Raw genomic sequence first — 20705 nt, 5'->3', positions numbered from 1 at the left:
AAAACTGAGTATAATCCTTCAGGGAAAATGCACATTAAATGCAATAGAGGACTTCCAAGTATTCCTCATGAAAAGATCAGAGCTGAATAGAAAAGTTGACATTCAAACAGAAGACTCAAGAGAAGCATAAAAAGGTAAATATGAAAGATTAATCATAAGGGACTCAATGAAGTCAAACCATTTACATTTCTACATGGGAAGAGGATATATGCAACTCCTAACACCTTTATCATTTTTAGGGAAGTTAGAAAGACTCTTCATAGACAGAGGGCAAGGGTGTGAGTTGATTATGTTGGCACAATCTCCAATAAAAATAATATAGAGGTGAGAAAGTGATATCCACTGGAGATGGGGAAGGGAGAGATAAAATGGGGAAATTTTTCTGACATAAAGGAAGTGTGCAAGGAAGAGATTTTATAATGGAGGGGGAAATGGGGTGGTGGTGGCAGGCAATACTTGAACTTCACACCCATTGGAACTGGTTCAAAGAAGGAAGAATATGTATACATACTCAGTTGGATATTGAAATCTATCTTATCCAATAGGGAGATAGAAGGGGAAGGGGATAAGAGATATAAAGGGGAATAAGTGAGAGGGTAGATTGGGGAGGTAGTAGTTGGAAGGAAGACAGACTTCTGAGTAGAAACAGGATAAAAAGAGAGAGAAGGATAAATATAAGAAAACGAGATGGAAGGAAATGCAGCGATCATAGTGATCATAACTGTGAACGTGAATGAGATGAGAACTCATAGAATGGAAGCAGATAGCAGAATGGATTGGAAATCAGAATTTTTAAAAACAATATATTGTGTGTAAGAGACATACTTGAGACAGAAAGATGCACACAGTTGAAATGAAGGGCTGGAGCACAGTCTATTATGCTTCAGCTGAAGTGAAGAGTGCAAGTGTTGAAATCATGATCTCAAACAAAACAAAAGTAAAATTAGACCTGACTGAAAGAAATAATCAGGGAAACTACATTTTGCTGAAAGGTGAAGTAATAAAAAAAATTACAGTCAGTTTCTCTGATAATGGCCTTATTCCTCAAATATATAAGGAACAGAGTCAAATTTATAAAAATAAGAGCCATTCCCCAATTGATAAATGGTTAAAGAATATAAAAAGGCAGCTTTCAGAAGAAGAAATCAAAGCCATATATAGTCATATGAAAAAAATGCACATCACTCTGTTGATTCATATTCTGATTACAGTCTACCAAAATCTCCACAGATTATTTCACAAGAATGCATTTATAGCCACTTCCCCCTCCTCCACTTTTAAAACATGTAAACTTTCTTTAACTCAAGTGCAAGAGTTCAACTCCACATTGATCTACTAAATTTCATCTTCTTGACACCGTTTCTTGATCAAACTGGCTCTGGTGTTTCCCTTGAAATTACTTTGGATTTGCTTTTGATATGTTTTGTATTGACTCATCTGTGTGCATATACCCTCCTCCCCTAATACAATGTAAGCTCCTTGTCACTAGATATTTTTTCCTAGTCATACTCCTGACTCTCACTGAGAAGACCAAGCTAATCATAGGTACTTACCAACCCAAGGGACAATAAACTTGTGCCCAAGCTGTATTTTGGGATCTGTAAAGTTAAGCACAGAAGAGAAAAAGCCTGCATTAGGTGGAAATGTAGTGTCTAAAACCAGAAAAGGTTTGTGGGCATCTGGGTTTTGCTTGGGATTAATAGGCACGTGACTTGGTCAAGCAGAACTGACCATGCCACAGGACACTAGGTTAATAGTGTCCTAGGAAAATGCAGCTGCTGCTCTAGAGGAACAACAGTAAGGTAATGCAAAAATCACAAAAACAGGACTTTAAGTTGTTCACCATTCCTCCCAAGGTAACCAGGAACACTCTGTCCTGAAGCGCATACCTGAATGGGGTTCAAACCCTAGAAGGCTTGGTGTATCAACCAGAACATTGGGTTTGGAGGCAGAAGACCTAAGGAGGTATCCTGGTTCTGCCACTTATTACCGGGGGGCTAAATGAAGCTATCAATGATGTCATCATTACACAATTATCCATATATCTGGGGACAAAATCTTGTCTTGAAATTCACTTGACATGAATGGGAATGTGCATGTTAATAGCAGCCAGTACAAACAGGTCAGGGAAGGATAATGAATGCCTGCATAGAATCTGGAAAATAACACGTACCATGTGACCAGTAGGGGGAATGCAAGCCGATGGCCATCAGCACATCTAGGACCTTTGAATCTCAGAGCTGGAAGGAACCAAATTTGGTGGCTTGTCCCACTTCCCAGCCCACACATCTGTGTTCTACAAGATGCTGATATGGAACTGAATCTTCTAGCACCTCACCATACAAATGGACCATTCCTCAAGACCATTCTTTGCCCTTTGCTCGGAGTTCACACTCTCCAGGTCACCTTCTGATAGGGACATTTGGCTTTTAAATTACTTTCCTAACAGAAAAGAGTACTCTCTGGATAAAGAACATGAGGATTTCATGGAAATTATAGGACTGCAGGACTATGGGATTGTAGAGCTATACAGAACCTCAGAGGTAATCTAATCTAACCCTCTCACTTTGTGGTTGATGAAATCCAGAGGTTAGGTGACTTACCAATGTTATACACTCAATAAGTGACTTATCATTGGCAGTATATACATTTCTCAGCACCTATGGATTGAATTATCATCTCTATGATGACTCACATATCTGTAAATCTAGCCCATCTCCTTCCTGGGCTTCAGTTTCATATCACCAACCATCTATTGGACATTTCAATCTGAATGTCCAAAGACATCTCAGACTCAATATGTCCAAGACCTTTACCCCCAAACCACCCCTTTACTAAACTCAACTTCTGTTGAGGGCACCACCCTTCCAATCTTCCAGGTTGATACTGTTGTCTTCAATCCCTCATTCTCTCTCACCCCCCCCCACATATTCAATCATCTGTCATACCTTGCTGTTTCTACTCCTAGACCTCTTCAGTGCTACACCTTCTCTTTACTAACATAGTTACCACTCTAGTTCAGTTCATCAATCAACAAGCATTTTTAAGCACCTACTATGTTCCAAGCACTGTGCTAAGTGCTGGGGATATAAAGAAAGGCAAGAGACAGTCTCTTCACCTCTTTATAGACTTATTGTGATGGCCTTGTTAACCTCCTTGTCAGGTGTCTCTCCCCACTCTCATCAATCTTCCACCATGCTACCAAAGGGGGGTGGTGAGTTCCAGGAAACCTCTTGACATAAGGGAAAAGCTTATTATTGGAACTCTATCACAAAGTAGAGTGGCAGGCCCTATAAAGTCTGTAAGCAAAGATTAGATGACTACTTGTTGAGTAACTAGGTGGCACAGTGGATACAGGGCTGGGCCAGGAGTCAGGAAGACCTGAGTTCAAATCTGGTCTCAGACATGTATTAGCTGTTTTATCCTAGGCAAGTCACTTAACTTCTGTGTGCCTCAGTTTCCTCAACTGTAAAATTGAGGAGCACCTACCTCTCAGGGTTGTCATGAGGATCGAATGAGGTAATAATGGTAAAGCACTTAGCACAGTACCTGGTATATAGTAGGTGCTTAATAATTGCTTGCTCTATTCTGCCCCCCCCCATTTATTCAACCCTTATCCTTTCTGTAGCCAATGGCACTGTTGATCACCTTCCCCTCCTGGATACTCTCTCCTCTCTGGCATTACTTGACATTGTTTCCTCTTAATTCTTCTCCTACCTCTCTGACTGCTCCTTCTCAGTCTCCTTTGCTGGAGCATCATTCAGATCATGCTTCTTTCTGTGTGTCTCCCTTGACAATCTGTCCCAGGATCTCTTTTCTTTTCTCTCTGCATTGTTGTATTGGGACATTGGGCAAGTTTCCATGGGTTTCAACTAAGTCCTTATTGGATATTTTGAACCGAACATCCCGTGGGCATCTGAAACTCAATACGTCTGATACAAAACTCATTATTCCCCTCCCTCTCCAAAAGAACCTCTTCCCTCTTTAAAAATTTTCTATTTCTGTTGAGTATATTACTGCTCTTTCTATATCCTGGGTTCAAGACCTTGGAGTTTACTCCTTAGTCTTACCCATTCCACATATATAATTACTTATTAAATCTTGCCATTTTGACCTTCATAATGTTTCTTGCATCTGTCCTCTTATCTCCACAATATAGCCACCACCCTTATTACCTTTTTCCTGGATGATAGAAATAGCCTCCAAATTAAGTCCCCAAGTTAAGTCTCTCCTTACTCTAACCCCTTTGCCCCCCAGAGCAGCCAAAGTGATTTTCCCAAAGTACAGGTATGACCAGTCACTCTCTTGCTCAATAAACTCCAGTGGCTCACTATCCCTTTAGGATGAAATCTAAACTTTGTTGGCTATTCAAAGCTCTTCACAATCTAGCCTCAACTTACTTTAGCAGTTTTATTGCAGATTATCCCTCCTTACACACTCTAGGGGCCAATCAAACTGGCATCCTTACTTTTCCTCATATGCAACACTCCCATCTCCCATCTCCATGGCTTTACATGGGCTGGGTCTCTCATTTATGGAATATACTCCTGCCTTACCCCTATTTCATAGAAGCCCTAGGTTCCTTTAAGATACAGCTCAGGAACTACCTTCCACATGAAGACTTTCTCAGTTCCCTGGCTATTAGTTCCCACCCTCCCCAAATTACTATTAATCTATTTTGTATACACCTACATATGTATCAGTTCATATGTCTTCTCCATTAGAATGTAAACTCCTTGAGGACAAGGACTATTCACCTTTGTCTTTGTATCTCCTGGTCCTGGCACACAGTAGGCACTTCATAAATACTTGTTGATTGATCATGGACTAGCCAGCCTTTCCCATCCTTTCTAGGTCTGACAGTTTAGCATTTGTCCACTCTGAGCAACTTACCTCTTCGGTTCAGAAGAATTTTCGCATACTCTGGGTCATAGATATTTAAGAGCACCTGAAAAGCCCCAACCCAGCGAGGGAAAGCACAAGGGTATTTTTCTACCAACACATCAAACTGTTGTAGTTCTTTTTCCAGGTAAAACTGTAATGAGAAAAGCAAAAAGGTGAGTTTGGGCAGTCAGCCCAAGGAAAACTCCTCATTTCTGTTTCCAACCTCTGCCTCCTATAACCTGTCCCCCCCCCCAGCCTTTTAGAAGTTCAGGTGAGTTGAGGGCACATTAGTAGGGAGATATGAGTATACATTCTGAACTGTAGCAGTGGAAGGGATCTGCGGCACCTCCTCCAACCTATACCTGGGCAAGAATCCTTTTCACTACATCCAGGATAAATGATCATCCAGGTCTCCCCTTGAAGCTCTGGAGCAGTTGAAAATGCAAATTCAAGGCCTGTTAAACCAAATATCTGCTGGCCATTTCTGTTATGCCATATCCTTAGCATCTCAAATGCAGGAGATCCAAAATAATTTTCTCCAAAACCTATCTCTTTACCGATCATTTGCCAAGACTTGTCACATTTCTCCCACTCAGGTCTATCTACTCATGCAGCCTTCACTGTAGTCCAGGGTCTTCTCACCAAGTTTCCTCAACTTCACTAAGACTGCTGAAACAGCTTCTGAACTGGCCTCCCAAGTTCCAGTGTCTCCCCTCTTCAATCCATTCTACATAGAGCTGAGAAAGGAGGTAGTATATGCTGAGCAAATCAAACCACCTTGACCACCATTTCCCCTTGGATCCTCATGGAGACACACCAAGACCTTGAATCTAAGAGCCTAGGGAATAGCCCTGGCCCCCAACCACCAGGCCTACTTTCATCCTGGCCCCTACAACCATCACTGAGGAGAGAAATCATCACGAAGAAGTGACTTATCTTCCTCACCACTGCCAGCAATAACTGCTAACCAATTGCCATGAATAGAAAGATAGGCACAGGAACCCCAAGAGTGGCAGCACCTCCCAGACCACCAGTCCTGCCCCCAGTTCAGCCACTAACCAGAGGAGCAACTTGTATAAGAAAGTGGGGCAGCCATCCCCATCAGCTGCCATATACAGGACAGGCAAGCCAGCTTAGCTGAAGCAACAAGGCACTCTGAGGTATAAACTTAGAACTAGAGTAGTTTAACCTTTCACTTTAGAGGGGATGGCAAGGCCCAAAGAAAGGAAGAGTTTTACCTAAGGTTACATATTCGAGCTGTAAAAATGCTTCAAAGCTGAGGTTATGAGTCTGCGGGAACTAAAAAGAAGATGCCATACATAGAGATAGGGCTGATCAAAAGGAGGGAGAGAGATGTGCACAGAATAAATGCTCACTTCTGGACATTGGTTTAGAATGTCGATGGGACATTCCAAGAGTGATGTCTAGCAGGCACTTGGAATTGGAGGATTGGTGCTCAGAAGTGAGATCAGGTGTGCAAATACAGATATGGAGACCTCATCATCAAACTGACATCTGAAGCCATGGTATTGGAGGTCTCCAAGAGAGTGAGTAGAGACAAGTAAGAGAAGAAGGACAAAGAGTTTCCAGAGATGATCATTTAGGGGAAAGATGAGGAGATAGTGGTGGGGACAGGTGATCATGCAGAAAGAAGGTGATCATGCAGGCATGAGAACCACAATGAGGACAGTGTCCCAAAAGTCAAGGGGCAACAGAGGAGCAGTCAGAGATGAACAAATGCTGCAGGGAGTTCAAAGAAGATGAAGACTGAGAAAAAGTCATTGGAATTGATGATAAAAAATAATTTCTGATCTTGGATGGGGTCAGAGTGGTAAGGGACCACAGCCTGACTGCAGAGGGTTGAGAGAGTGAACACAGGTGACTATAGATGTCCAGAAGAAAAGGGAGAAAAGAAATATCTTAATGGAGAGAAAAGACCTGAGGGTCATTAAAGATTTCATTTTTTTAAGGGTAGGGGGAGCCCTGAGAATAAGTAAAAGTAGATTGGGAGAAGATTGAGGCAAGAAGAGATCTGGTCAGGCTAATCCTCTGCATATTCTTCATTGGCTCCTGAATGCCTCCTGAACAAAGGTTACTTCTTTAGGCTAGCATTCAAGGTCCTTCTTAATTGGTTGCCAATGCACTTTTCTAGTCTTTTTGCATGTTACTCCTCTCTCTATATTCTATGCTTCAATAAAACCTTTTACCTACTAAGTATGCCCCATGCCCTCCTACCTTGATGCTTCCCTTTAAGCTATTGTACCTGGAATTTTCTTCTCTCTCCCTTTTCACCTGTTGAATAGCCTTTCAGAAGCAGCTCAATGCCACCTCTTCCAGGAAGCTTTCCTTGATGCTTCTGTGGGCAACTACCTTTCCCTTCAGACCCCAAATAGTACCATACTTGTCCTTCTCAGACACTGATTATGTAACATGATATATTCTGGTTTTCTCTGTGTATTATTTATCTACTAGATTGTGAGCTTCGTGAAGGCAGGGACCATAGCTTATTTAGATGTTGTATCTCTCCAAGGCCAGAATTCTTAAGAAAATGGTGGTTGGATCCACTATGTTCCCATTCTAGTCCATTCTTCTTATCCTCAGTAGAGCCTAAGGGTGGTGGTGGAGTTAAAGATGAGGAAACAAAGAAAAGTCTTTGCTGTTGCCACCTAGTCAGTGGCCCATAGAATAGATGCAGTTTTCTCTGCAGAAGGAAAAGAAGCCTTTTTTGGACATCTTATCCTGGTAAAGTAGGGTGAGTCCTCTGCTTTCCTCTCAGTTGTCTGTGTCCTAGGCTCTTCATGGCTTCTTACATTCAACTGACATGATCACATCATATGAAATGTGGTAAAAATGTGAAAGATCATCATCCCAAATCTCCAAAAACCAAGCCAGAGGAGAGAGCTCAGAATTGGCCTGGGGAATTCAGGGCATGTACATACAAAGTTTAAGGGAGATGGGAAGCAGACATAGCATACTGGAGCCATAGATTTAGAGCAGGAAGGGCATTAAACATCATCCGAGCTAATCCCTACATTTTACAGGGGAAGAAACTGAGGCCCAGAGAGGGGAAATGCACACAGGAGAGGCAGAATTTGGGACATATTGTATTCCCTGCCCTCTCAAAAGCTGAACACCCAGCTGGGAAATGTAGTCTTCCTGGATTGTTCAATTATGGGAGAAAGGGAAAAAAGAGAAGAAGGGGAAAAGAGTGAAAGAAAATCTCTCTTCTGAGAATATAATGACCTAACTCTTCAAAAATAAGACTGATCATCTTCTTTTTTTAAAATTTATTTTATTGATTTTATTATTTAATATTCAATTTAATATTATTTATTTTATTTGTTTATTTTATTTTTCCTCTTAACAGCACTACCACCCTCTTAGTCCTATCCCTGAAAACCTGGCACTATCTCTAGCTCTCCCTTCTTTTTCAGCCTCTGCTCTGCCATATTCAATGAGCAATTAAATCTAAAACGTGGCTTATATTTGCCCCTTTTTCTATTCTTAAACTTCATTTTTTTGCTATTTGAAGATAAGCAATTATGACAAATGTGAATATTTTTATAGAACAAAAAGGGAAACAGATGAATGTGTATGAATGTATGAATCTCTATGATATGTAGCAGATCTTTTTGAAAAGTATATAATAAATTCAACACATTAGTTTTCAATCTTCCTGCCTTTCTGTCTCCCTATGAACTTTTTTATGCTCTCTTCTGTGCACCTAAAAAGACTTTCAATGGTTTTCTTCTTTCTTCCTTTTTTTTCTACTGATATCCCTCCCTTGTTACAAATAAGTATATTCATGTAAAGCAAATCTACACATTGGCTGTGTCCAAGCATGTGTGCCTTATTCTGCAACTCTCTAGTCCAACTTCTTGCTCTTAGGCAGTGGATGAATGCTTCCTAAATGGTCTTCTGGAATTGTAATTGGCTATTTTCTAAAAATTTATTCTATTTTCCATTCATGGAACAAAACAAACATTTCCATAACACAGTGTGATAAAAAAGATGATTGCACATGAAACTGCAAATCTACCACGTGCGACTTGCTACAGAATCCTCCAAATACACAATAAAATTATATATGTTTTTGCCTAACAGGGATAGGGTAAAAAGAGAGACTGAAAAGGAAAATAGCAAGTAAAAATAAGATGGAAGAAAATTCACAAATAGTAATTATAACTTTGAATGTGAATGGGATGTTCATAGTGGCTCTCTTTGTGTTGGCAAAGGACTGGAAATTACAGGGATCAATTAGTGTTGAGGGCCAGAACTGGAAAGTCTAAATATGGGCTAAGGAATTTAGGTTAGAGCTTGACTCTTTCCCTTTTCCTACCCGTAAGGGCTTAATTATTCAGACCATTTGGCTCACCAACTTTCTGTGCCTAAGAGGTTAGAATACTCTGACCCTTAGACCTTGATATTAAGCAGGTGTGAACAATTAAAAATGTGCATAAGGGCTGGGCTTAGTCAAGTAAGAATGGTGAGAGCCTTCAGGGACGATTGTTAGCTTTCACTATATAATCCGGACCCTCAGAATACTAAATTGGCTCAGTCTTTCACTGACCCACCTGGCCCACGTCTCTTTATTTCACACTCCTCCGTTTGATGCAACACTTAGTTGCGGGCGATAAATTAGGGAATGGCTGAACAAGTTGTGGTATATGGTTGTGATGGAATACTACTGTGCTATAAGAAAGATGAGCTCAATGATCTTAGAAAGGCATGGAAAAGCTGGTGATGAAAAGCGAAGTGAACAGAACCAAGAAAACATGTAGTAACAGCAATGTTGTTTTAAGAATGACATTGAACGACTAAGTAATTGACTAGTTTTCATAATTCTTAAATCTTTCACAATTTTTTTTTTCTTTACAATATTGTAGTCACTGGACACATTGTTCCCCTGGCTCTGCTTAATTCACTCTGCAAGAGTGTTTGCAAATGTTTGCAAATTTCTCTGAGTTCTTCCCTTTCCTCATCTTTTACAGTGAAAGAAGCCATTATATTCATATACCATGATTTGTTCAGCCTTTCCCAAACTGATGAGTACTCCCTTAGTTTTCAGTTCTTTGCTTCAACAAAAAAGTGCTGCTTTGAACATCTTGGTATCTATGTGGTCCTTTCCCTTTATCTTTTGTCTCTTTGGGAGTAAATGCCAAGCAAAGGTATGATTGTACACTAAGCTAGGCATGATTCAGTTTCTTCATAGCTCCAAATTGTTTTCCAGAATGGCTGGACCAATTCACAGCTCCATTAAAAGAACATTTTCATGCCTTTTCTCCCATAGACTCTCCAACAATTGTTTAGTAGTTTTTTAAAAGCCACCTTCAATTGTACTTATCATTTTTCATGGCTTTCAATTATGTTAAGATTTTGATTTTCAGAATTCTATTTGGGTATTTAGTTTTCAAAATTTCTTGCTTTTCTACTTTTTTTGTTTCATGTTTAGCTCATTGACTTATTCTCTTTTTTGTTGATAAAAGTGCTTAAAGATGCAAATTAGCCCCTATGGAATTCTATGGCTACATCCCAAAAGATTTTGGCATGTTATCTCATAGTTGTGGTTTTTCTTGATGACATTATCTATTATTGTTATGGTTTGTTCTTTGACCCACCAATTCCTCAGGGCTAAATTATTTAGTCAGCATTTACATTTGAGTTCTTTCTTCAAAGTCCTTTTATTGATTATAATTTTTATTGTAATGGACTATAAGGATGTATTTAATACTTCTGCTTTTCTGCAGTTACTTTCCTGCTGCCTACAGACATGATCATGTCTCATCCATCCTTAAAACAAAAAAACCATGATCTGAACATCTCTGCTAGTAATCTAGCCTGTATCCCTCCTCACTTTCATGGCTAAACTTTTGAGAGAGCTTGTCTATAATTGGTACTTCCATGTCCTCCCCTCTCATTCTTTTAAATTTCTGCAGTCTGGCTTCTGATCTCATCATTCAATTGAAACTGATCTCTCCAAAGTTGCCAATGAACTCTTAATTGCCAAATCTAATGGCTTTTCCTCAATCCAAATCCTTCTTGACCACTCTATAGCCTTTGACACTTTGATCAGAGAAGAGTGGTTGGTGGCTGTGTGAGTGGATAGAAGGGGACACACACATATACATGTGTGTGTGTGTATGTATATTTATATGATAGATGTGAAGGCATAAACAGCAAGACTTGGTACAATGGAGTGCCAATAATAATAATAAGTGAAGAGAATGACATTGATGTTTCCAGCCTTGTTGACTGAGAGGATGGTGGTACCCTTGACAGTAATAGGGAAGTTAGGAAGAGGTAAAAATTTAGGGGGAAGGATGATGAGTTCTGTCCAGTTCCTGTCCCTGCAGGATTTTATCCTTGCCAAGACTCAAACAAGAACTGTTATATTAACCTAGTAGCAAGGAAAAAGTAGACTAATTTTTAAGTATAAGAATGAATGGGGAGGATGAACTCCTAGCCATATATTAAATGGAAGACAGTTTCTAAGATGGCATTTTGTCAAAAGAGGAAAGACCCAAAGCTCATTTTGCTTGGCTTTCACTCCTTCAACATTGTCTCCTCAAACCTTCGATGTTTTTTTTGTCCTTACGCCATTTTTCTTGTATCATACCTGTTTGTGTGTATACAACGTCTCTTCCCACTCCCTATTAGACTTGAAGCTCCTTGAGGGTAGGAGTTGTTTCCTGTCTATATTTCCAGCTCATGTATATCTTTGAATATAGTTAGGATGTAAAACAATTATAGAATTCATAAAAAGCACTGCTGAAAACGTCAATGTTCTCTCAGAATCTCCATGAGAAGGCACCTGAGATGCTATCTAGCCCAAAATATACCTCCACAGGAATGCCTCCTATGACACTCCCAACAAGCCAGCATCTGGCAGATAGCCAAAGATTTCCAGTGAGAGGAAGCCCACCACTTACTCAATTCATTCTGCCTTGGGCTAACTCTCATTAGGATTTTTTCTAACATTCAGCCCAAATGTGCTTCTCTATAACATCCATTCATTGTCTCTAGTTCTGCCTTCTGGGGCCAGCCAGAACTATTCTAATCTTCATTCCACATCACAGTCCTTCAGATACCTGAAGACAGCCATCATGTCTCCTGTGTTTTCTCTTTTCTAGGTTAAAGATTTCAGTTTCCTAAATGGATCCTTATGGTCTTTCATTACATGAAGCCAAGGCCCTTTACCATCCTAATTTCCCTCCTTTCTGGGATGATTGGTTCAGCTGAGAAAGATCACTTATTCAGAGGAAGTTAGGTGGTATTCTAGGGGATAGAGCATTGGACGAGGACTCAGAAAGACCTTTGTTTAAATCCCTCTTCAGACACTTACTAGCTGTGTGATATTGGCAAGTCACTTAACCTCTGTCTGACTCAATTTTCCCATCCACAAAATGGGGATAATAATAATAGCAGCTACCCCCTTCCAGGGTTGTCATAAGTATAAAATCTGATAATATTCGTAGAGTGCTTCGCCAACCTTATGGTGTTATGTGAATTCTAACATCATCATCATCATCATCATCCTTATCATTAACAATATTTTGGCCAGAATTAGCTTTACAGATTAGCTCACTAAGGGAAGGACGGACTTCACCATTTCAAGGGCCTGTGGTTCACTCAGTGTGTGTGTGTGGGGGGGCTCAGAACCAATACAAATCACATCTCTTCTAGAGTGCTACACATCTTCAAAAGCTGCCAAAAGATTTTTTTACTCTAGGGTCAATCTGATGATGTCTTTGGAAATTTAGTTCAGTTGGTCCTTGGGTGACAGGTCAACAGAATGTACTTGGAGTCTTCCTAGTGAAGTAAGACCTACTACGGTCCATTCTCCACTTCTATAGCCTTGCAGAACTCAAGGTCACCTGTATACTCCATGAGACATTTCAGGAGAACTTCAGTGGAGGGAGGGGATGAGCCCCAGGAGAACTGGAGTTAGAGCTCATTGAAATGGCTAAGGAGAGAATCTTGCACGTGAGAATCATGCAATCATACTCCTAGGGCACAGCGCATGAGCAACTAACCCTTTCTTTCTAGAGCTGGAGATGCTGAGGTCCTGAGGAGGTCAATGACTAGCACAAAAGACACATAGCCAGTAAGTAAGGGGAGGCAGAATCTCAACACAAGTTAGGGCTTTTTTCCCCCCATGGTGGTCAGTGATTGTGTATATATATGGAGTAGGGGGTGTTGGAGAGTCCCAAAAGTTGGTAGTGAATTTGAAAAGGGTGATAGAGAAGCTAAGAGAAAGGCCCCATTGTCACCCCAAGTTTAAAGCATCGGTCTCCAGATATCAACGGTTCACTCAAAGATTTCCTCTTTGGTGAAGGTTTCCTTAATGCTGCAATGGGACCTGAAGACCATTGTGTTTGCTTCTTTCTGGCACTGATTGTGACTATTGGGGATTGCAGCTGTGTGTGTGTGTGTGTGTGTGTGTGTGTGCGCGTGCGTGCGCGTCTGTGTGTGTTTGCTCTCCAGCATATGTGTGATAGACCAGAGCTTCTTGGGGACATCGACTGGGGCTGATCTAGACTTGGAGCCTCCCACAGTGCCCAGTCCACAGTAGGTGCTGCATTTTTGCTGAATTTAATTGGATGAATGAGATCCTGATGGTAAAGCTCTGCCTCTGTGGTCTGAGGACCTGGGCTCAAATTTTTGATTTGCCTGTAAAGTTGCTAGGTGGATGACTTCAAATGGAAGTCGGGATCCACAGTAGTAAAATGTACAGGCTGGATTTGAACCCAGGTCATCTGAATCCACATCCCTTGTTCTCTGTGTGGCATCCAGGAGCTGGGGCAACAACAGAAAGGCTTGGGAAAGGGCAATGTGAATGCTAGGAGGGCAAGAGGGAGAAGATCATTAGTTGTCAGGCAGACTCTCCCAATCAGTCCTTGGAAAGGATCTGTGCGTCGTTCTTAAGACCCTCCTCTATCCTCCAGCCTCCTACGGAGGGAGACCCCCTCGGGCCTGGAATCTGCCCTCGCGGGGAGTCAGGCCAAGGGCAGCAGCCACTTCCTCCCTCTGTCTCGGCCGGCCGCCCCGAGTCCCGCCAGGGCCCCTGCTTACCTCCTTCTGGTTTCCATAGAGCCAGTGTGTCGGGGGTCCCGGGAAGAGGCGCAGGGCTCGCAGCAGTCCCTGGCGCCGGAGGTAGAGTTTGACGACTTGCAGCAGCAGCAGCGCGAGGGTGAACGTCAAGGCCAAGTGCAAGGGCCGAGCCCAGTGGGTCTCCAGCCAGGAAGGGGCCACATCCGAGCCCATGGCTCCTGGAGCTCCCGGGATGCTCAGCGGGGCATGCCAGGTGGCAGGTGTGGCAGCTTCTTCTGGCGGAGCTGAGGTCCCCTTCCTCTCTCCCACTGAAAATCCCCGCCTCCTTCCCCCCACAAATCCCCGCCCTTTCCCCTACCCTGCATACCCAGCCTCCTCTGTGCACATCCCAGTCCCCTTCCTTTACATCCCATCTAGTCAGTCCGCACTTCCTTCTATCCATCCCTTCCCCCGCATCATCATTTGCCAGCAAGCGGCACCGCCTCCCTGGCGTTTTTCCCTCCCAATCTCTGCTTTGAAAATGGCTAAGAAGGGCAAGGGGGAGTGAAGGGAAAAGGGAGTGGGGGCGGGGCAGCAAAAAAGGGAGGGGGAACTCCAGGGAGGGGTAGCCCAGTTCAGCCCCTGGGAAGAGGCAGGCGACCCGCAACACTACCGTAATCTTAATAGAACACGTTTCCTGATCGGGTCTGGGCAGGGCTGGGGGGCAGTAGGAGGGGAGAGGAGGTGTGGAGAATGAAAGAAAGAAAGAATAAACAAAATGAAAAAGGGTGCTTGGCTTTTGGTGCTCCAAAGCGGGAAGGAAGCAGATGCCTTCCTCGCGGTCGCCATGGTGAAATGGGGCCTTTGGGGGAGATTGATACAGAGTCCTCTTCAGTCAAATGAAAATGGTGAAATAGATGATCTCTCAGCGACATCGCCCTTCCCTACACACCTGGGACATTCTCTGGTCTTGTCTTACTCGGCCTTTCCTGATCTTCTTCTCAGACTCTGGGACCCCCCCTCCCCCAAGCACCTTTGTATCTCTTTTGTATTTATTTTGTATGTAATGGGATTGGGGAGATCCCCAGACCACTTAAAATGGAGGCACCCCCGTGGGAGAATGGGAGCGCTGGGGACCGCCTTTTGGAAGATCGAAAGAATGGGCAAGTGTGGACATTCTGTGTTGGTATACAACTAGGTTGTCGGAAGCTTCCTGTGGCATTAAATCTTCTTAACTGGGGGCAGCCTCCTTCCCACCAGTCCAAGGGTGAGAAGATTCCTTCACTCCCAGCAGCTAACAAAATGTGCGTGAGGTTGGGTGGGATGGAGGGACAGTTCTAAGTACTAGGCGTGAAGTCCCTGGACCTAGGAGCTCCAGCCATAGGGACCTTGATTCCAGTCCAATGCTGCTGCCAGCCTGCCAAGGAAGCCCTGAGAATCAACAGTCTGGGGAATATAAGCCAGGTGGTTCCATCAATTCATTCAACTCAATATGCACATTGCCATCATTTAGCAAGCCTAGAAAAGATGTACTTTGTGACTTGTATTAGTTTACGATCTGATCAAGTCTGACAAACTGTCAAGCTGGGACTGACCCCTCCAATTGATCTCTTTTAACTTTTTCTTTCTCTCAGTCGTACAATATGTGGGACTGCATGTATTTACTATCTTACCTTTTTATTTTTGACCTTGAGGACAGAATTTTTGAGACTATTGCATAGGCTTTTGAGCCAAGAGTCAGGTCTTCATCAGCACCTCCTTTAAAATGGCAGAGTTGAGATGAATAGGAAGGAGCCTTTAGCATCTGGTCAGCTATGTGGCACAATGGACCTAGAATCAGGAAGACCTGAGTTCAGATTTGACCTCAGACACTAGCTGTGTGACCCTGGGCAAGTCATTTAACCTTTATGTGCCTAAGTTTCTTCATCTGTAAAGTAGAAATAATAATAGCACCTCTTTTCTAGGGAGAATCCTATAAATAAATGGACAGATATACACACATACATCTTTGCAAAGTTTAAAGCATGATGTAAGTGCTAGTTGTTATTATTATTATTATTATTATTATCATTATTGTTTAACCCCCTTTCATCACTATATGGAAAAATAACCTCTCTTGAAAGCGAAGAGAGATCAGGATAGAAGCCAGGGCTATTTTCAGTTGCTACTAGGTTGCCTTTCCACCTTTATCTGTGAGCATTGAATTTAGATTAAAATCAAGTCAGCTTCAGTGGATTTTGAACATTTCCTTTCTTGGACACTGTCTACTCTGCTAAGGAGGACTCCTGTGAATTTCCGTTCATTTCTGGAGGGACTGGCTGCCTAACACTGGTGCCAGCCTTTTCCTCTTTTTAATTCCCTTTGGTGATACCCAGCCTGAGACTCTGAGTGTGGTATCTCACTCCCCACCAGCTATGTGAGGGGTGCGTGTATAATTGGGGGATAGCAAAGAAGTTGGGAAACAAATAAGGGAAATGTCTCCCTCATCTTCTTTTTTAATAGACTCTTCAGAGTGTATTAATTTCTTTCATAATTCTATATTTTTACTGTGAAAAGAAGGAATAGACCCAAAATGAAAAGACAATAAATACAGGTGGAAGAGAAAGGAGTGTTAAGTTTAAAGGAAGGCTTAGGAGGCTTATGCCTTCTGCCCCTTCTCTGCGTTCTGCCCCTTCTCCTCCTTCATCACTGTCTCACATGAAGAGATGGCCTTATTCCTTATCTGGGCTGACCCTTCTCCCTCCTATCCCATCTCCTCCAACACATTACCCCCTGTATCACCTCCATTCTGTTATTTATTTTCAATCTCTCTGTCTACTGGCTTCTTTCATACTGCCTACCAACATGCCTATGTGGCCTGCATTCTAAAAAAATTTCCCTTCATCTTTCCATCTCTACTATCATCCTGTATTTCTTCTGCCCTTTATGGCTAAACTGGAAAAGGCTATTTACAATACCTAACACCTTCTAGTCCTGTTACCAGCCTCATCCTTACACTGAAATTGCTCTCTCCAAAGTTACCAATGATCTCTTAGTTGCCAAATCCAATGGCCTTTTCTCGGTCTTCATTCTCCTCAACCTTTCCACAGCTTTTGACACTCTTGATCACCCTCTTATCCTTGACGCTTTCTTCTCTTTAACTTTTTGAAACATCACTCTCTCCTGGTTTTCTTCCTGCCTATGTGACCATTTCTTCTCAGTCCTGTTTGCTGGATCTTCCTCCAGATCATGACCTCTAACCATAGCTGTCCCTCAGGGTTCCATCCCGGGCCTTCTTCTCTTCTCCTTCTATATTACTTCGCTTGGTGAGCTCATCAGCTAGCACGGAATAAATGTCCATCTCTACGCTGATAGGGCAGTGAGGTGGCACAGTGGATAAAATGCCAGACCTGGAATTACAAGCATTTATTATCTCTCTCTCTCCCACTGCCCCCCCCCAAATAATTAAAAAGAAAAAGAAAACCTATATAACAAATATGCACAGTCCAGCAAAACAAATCCCTATATTGTCCATGTCTAAAAATGTATGTCTCCTGCATTTTCAGTCCACCACCTCTTTAGCAGGAGGTCAGCGTCATGTTTCATCTTTGGTCCTCTGGACTCCTAGTTTATGATTGCTTTGCTCAGAGTTTGAAAATCTTTCAAAGTTGTTCTTCCACTGTGATGTTATCTATATATAAATCATTCTCCTACTTCTACTGCCTTAGCCATTGGTTTATAGAAGTCTTCTCAGTTCTCTCTGAAACTGTCTACTTCACAATTTCTTTTTAAAATATTTTTATTTATTTTTTTTTATTAAGGCAATTGGGGTTAAGTGATTTGCCCAGGGTCACATAGCTAGTAAGTGCCAAGTGTTTGTTCTGAGGTCAGATTTGAACTCAGGTCCTCCTGACTTCAGGGCTGGTGCTTTATCCACTGTGCCACCTAGCTGTCCCTACTTCATAATTTCTTGTGGCGAAATTCCACTAATTTCTTATACTATGATTTGCTTAGTCATTCCCAAATATGTGAGTGTTACTTTACTCACCAGTTTTTGTCTCTTATGAAAAGATATATACATACACACACGTGTGGGTGTCCTTTTCTTTGTATGCACACACACACACACATATTCAAAATTCTTTCTTTGATTTCTTTGGGGTATAGGCCTAGAAGTGATATAGCTGGATCGGTGGGTACACAGTTTATTAACTTTGGAGTATCATTCCAAACTCTGTTCTAGGCTGCCTGAACCAATTCACAGTTCCACCAACAGTGTACTAATGTGCCTATTTCTTTACAACCTCGCCAACATTTCCCATTTTCCTTTTTTGTCATCTTTGTTAATCTGATGAATGTGAGATGGAATCTTGGTGTTGCTTCAATTTGCATTTCCCCAATTATTAGTGATTAGTTTAATTAATTAGTTAATGATTAATTAGTAATTAATTAGTGATTTTTTTAAGCATTTTTTCACATTGCCGTACAATACATTTTCCAGCCAGTTAAACATTTGCTGTCCCCCAGCAAATCAACTAAGGGGATTTAGCACCTTTAAGTCCAGCTTCTGGAAGGGAAGTTTAAGGTCCTTTGTAGCATCCACCCCTAGTCTCAGCAAAATTCAGATGATATAATTCTTGAATGATCCACAAACTAACAATTTTCCATGAAAGAGGCAGCTAGGGGGTGCAGTGAACAGCAGGCTGCTTCTGGAGTTGAGAACATCTGAATTCAAATCTGGCGTCAGACACTTCCTAGTTGTATGACCCTGGGTAAATCTTTTAACCTATCTGCCTCAGTTTCCTCATCTGCAAATGGGGATAGTAATATCACCTACCTCCCAGGGCTGTGGTGAAGACCCAATGAGGTAACACTTGTAAAGCACCTGGCATGTAGTAGGCAATTAATAAATGCTTGTTGTTTTCTTCCTTCCATGAGACTTTAGACCTAACTAGTATGGGGGCCATCTCTAGTTGTCCTGATCTATATTTTGCCACTGGACCCAGATGGCTCTGGAGGAGAAAGTGAGGCTGGTGACTTTGCACAGCCTTCCCTCACTTAAATCCAATCACTTGCAAGTCATGATATCACCTTCCTGATGTCATAGTCCTCTTTGAGAACAAAGGACAAATAACAAACAAGCAATGAACAAGACCTACTATATATAGCTGGTGAGACTGGGAAATTTTGTTGTCTATTATACACTTGTTATATATTTCAACAAACACTATAAAAATTCTTATAGGTTATGATTTGTCTTCATGCTTATAAATATCTGCCCAAACCAAAGAGAATAAAGAAAGGAAAAGGCAAAAATAACATGTGAGCTTCCTTCTTTAGAGGAGAGTTCCTAGCAGAGCATCCAAGCAGATATATCATCCCCTCACCTTTAGTTTAGGAAATAAATAGCTCAGGTGAAAATCCATCTCGGGTTCCATTTTAAATGGAAGTCTAAACTCATCTTCCCTAGGACAAATAAGGTAAGAGATAGGAGTGACTGGAATTGTGATTTCACTGGCATAAGGAACTCCCCAGTTAGGAGATTCCCTCTACCAGTGCAGGCCAATATCTGCTCTGCAACTGATAATTTTAGGGTAGCTGTGGTCAAACTCAAATAGAAAGGGAAGACCGCTATCAATACCTAAGAATCCCTGTTGGTGGTACAGTGACAGTTTTAAAATGCGATATTATCTATGTTTTATTTATTTTTAAACTCATGTTGTTTTATTCAAACTCTACAAGGTACGATTGATTCTTTCCTTTCCTTTTCTTTTTTTTACATTTTCAATCATGTAAAACATTTTCACATTAGTCATTTTGTACAAGAAGACTTGAATAAAAAAAGAAGGAAAGAAAGAAAAAGAAAGTGAAAAATTAGATACTTCAGTCTGTACTCAGACAGTATCCATTCTCTCTCTGAAGGTGGATAGCATTTTTTATCATGAGTCTTTTGGGATTGTCTTGGATCATTGTATCACTGAGAATAGCTCAGTCATTCGCAGTTGATCATTGCACAGTGTTGCTGTTACTGTGTACACTGTTCTCCTGGTTCTCCTGACTTCACTTGGTATTAGTTCATGTTAATCTTTCCAGCATTTTCTGAAATCATCCTGCTTGTCATTTCTTACAGCACAATAATACTCCATCACAGCTGTGCTTTATTGTATTTTAATTTATTTTCTTAACTATTTCCCAATTACATTTGTGCAGCCCAAACCAGATTAAAATGTTGTGAGCTGCATGAGGTTATAGTCTTTGTGGCTGACATTTCTGGTCTTAGATAATTGCATTGGACACTGAGCAGTACAGCAACTAGTCTAGGTTCACACAGCCAGTATATTTAGGCAATCACAGTTTAGAAAGAAATTTGATAAACTGATGGGCAGGGTAAGGACACCTAGGCCAGTGAAGAGCCTAGAGTCCATCACCAAGAAAGCTTGCTTGAAGAGACTGGACATATTTAAGCTGGAGAAAACATAACTAAAGGTGGACAGATGGCTGTCTTTGAGTATTTGAAAGGGGGATTAGACTTGCTCTCTTTGGCCCCAGAGGGTGAAACCAAGAACAACGGGTAAAAATTATAATGAGCTAAGTTTAGGAAGATACCAGGAAAAACTTCTGAACTATTAGAGGTATCACAGCAAGGAAAGGGTTGACTTCAAGGGGTGTTGGTCTCCCCCTTTTTCATGGTCATCAAGTAAAGCTTGGAGGCTCCCTTGTCAGGTAGAGTATGGATAGGGCTGATGTGTGTTAGACTAGATGATCAAGTGGTCATCAAGCTTTAACTCTGTCATTCTATAGTTCTATGATTT

General features: G+C 41.6%; 1 protein-coding gene across 1 annotated transcript in view; it reads right to left on the bottom strand.

Moving 5' to 3' along the window:
- Positions 1 to 14248, bottom strand: part of LOC110209311 (cytochrome P450 4X1-like) — a 38895-nt gene extending 24647 nt beyond the window's left edge. Inside the window, exons 1-3 of the mRNA XM_020987672.2 lie at positions 13957 to 14248; positions 4894 to 5035; positions 1554 to 1598 (exon numbers count right to left, since the gene is read on the bottom strand). Coding sequence (XP_020843331.1) covers positions 1554 to 1598; positions 4894 to 5035; positions 13957 to 14148 — 379 coding nt within the window. The 5' untranslated portion in view covers positions 14149 to 14248. The remainder of the gene's footprint in view (positions 1 to 1553; positions 1599 to 4893; positions 5036 to 13956) is intronic.
- Between the last annotated feature and the right edge of the window lie 6457 nt (positions 14249 to 20705).

This window comes from Phascolarctos cinereus, unplaced genomic scaffold (genome assembly GCF_003287225.1).
Source record: "Phascolarctos cinereus isolate Bilbo 61053 unplaced genomic scaffold, phaCin_HiC Scaffold_5;HRSCAF=322, whole genome shotgun sequence".
Classification (NCBI taxonomy): domain Eukaryota; kingdom Metazoa; phylum Chordata; class Mammalia; order Diprotodontia; family Phascolarctidae; genus Phascolarctos; species Phascolarctos cinereus.
Note: the sequence above shows the minus strand (reverse complement) of the source record. Positions and strands in the feature narration are given on the sequence as shown.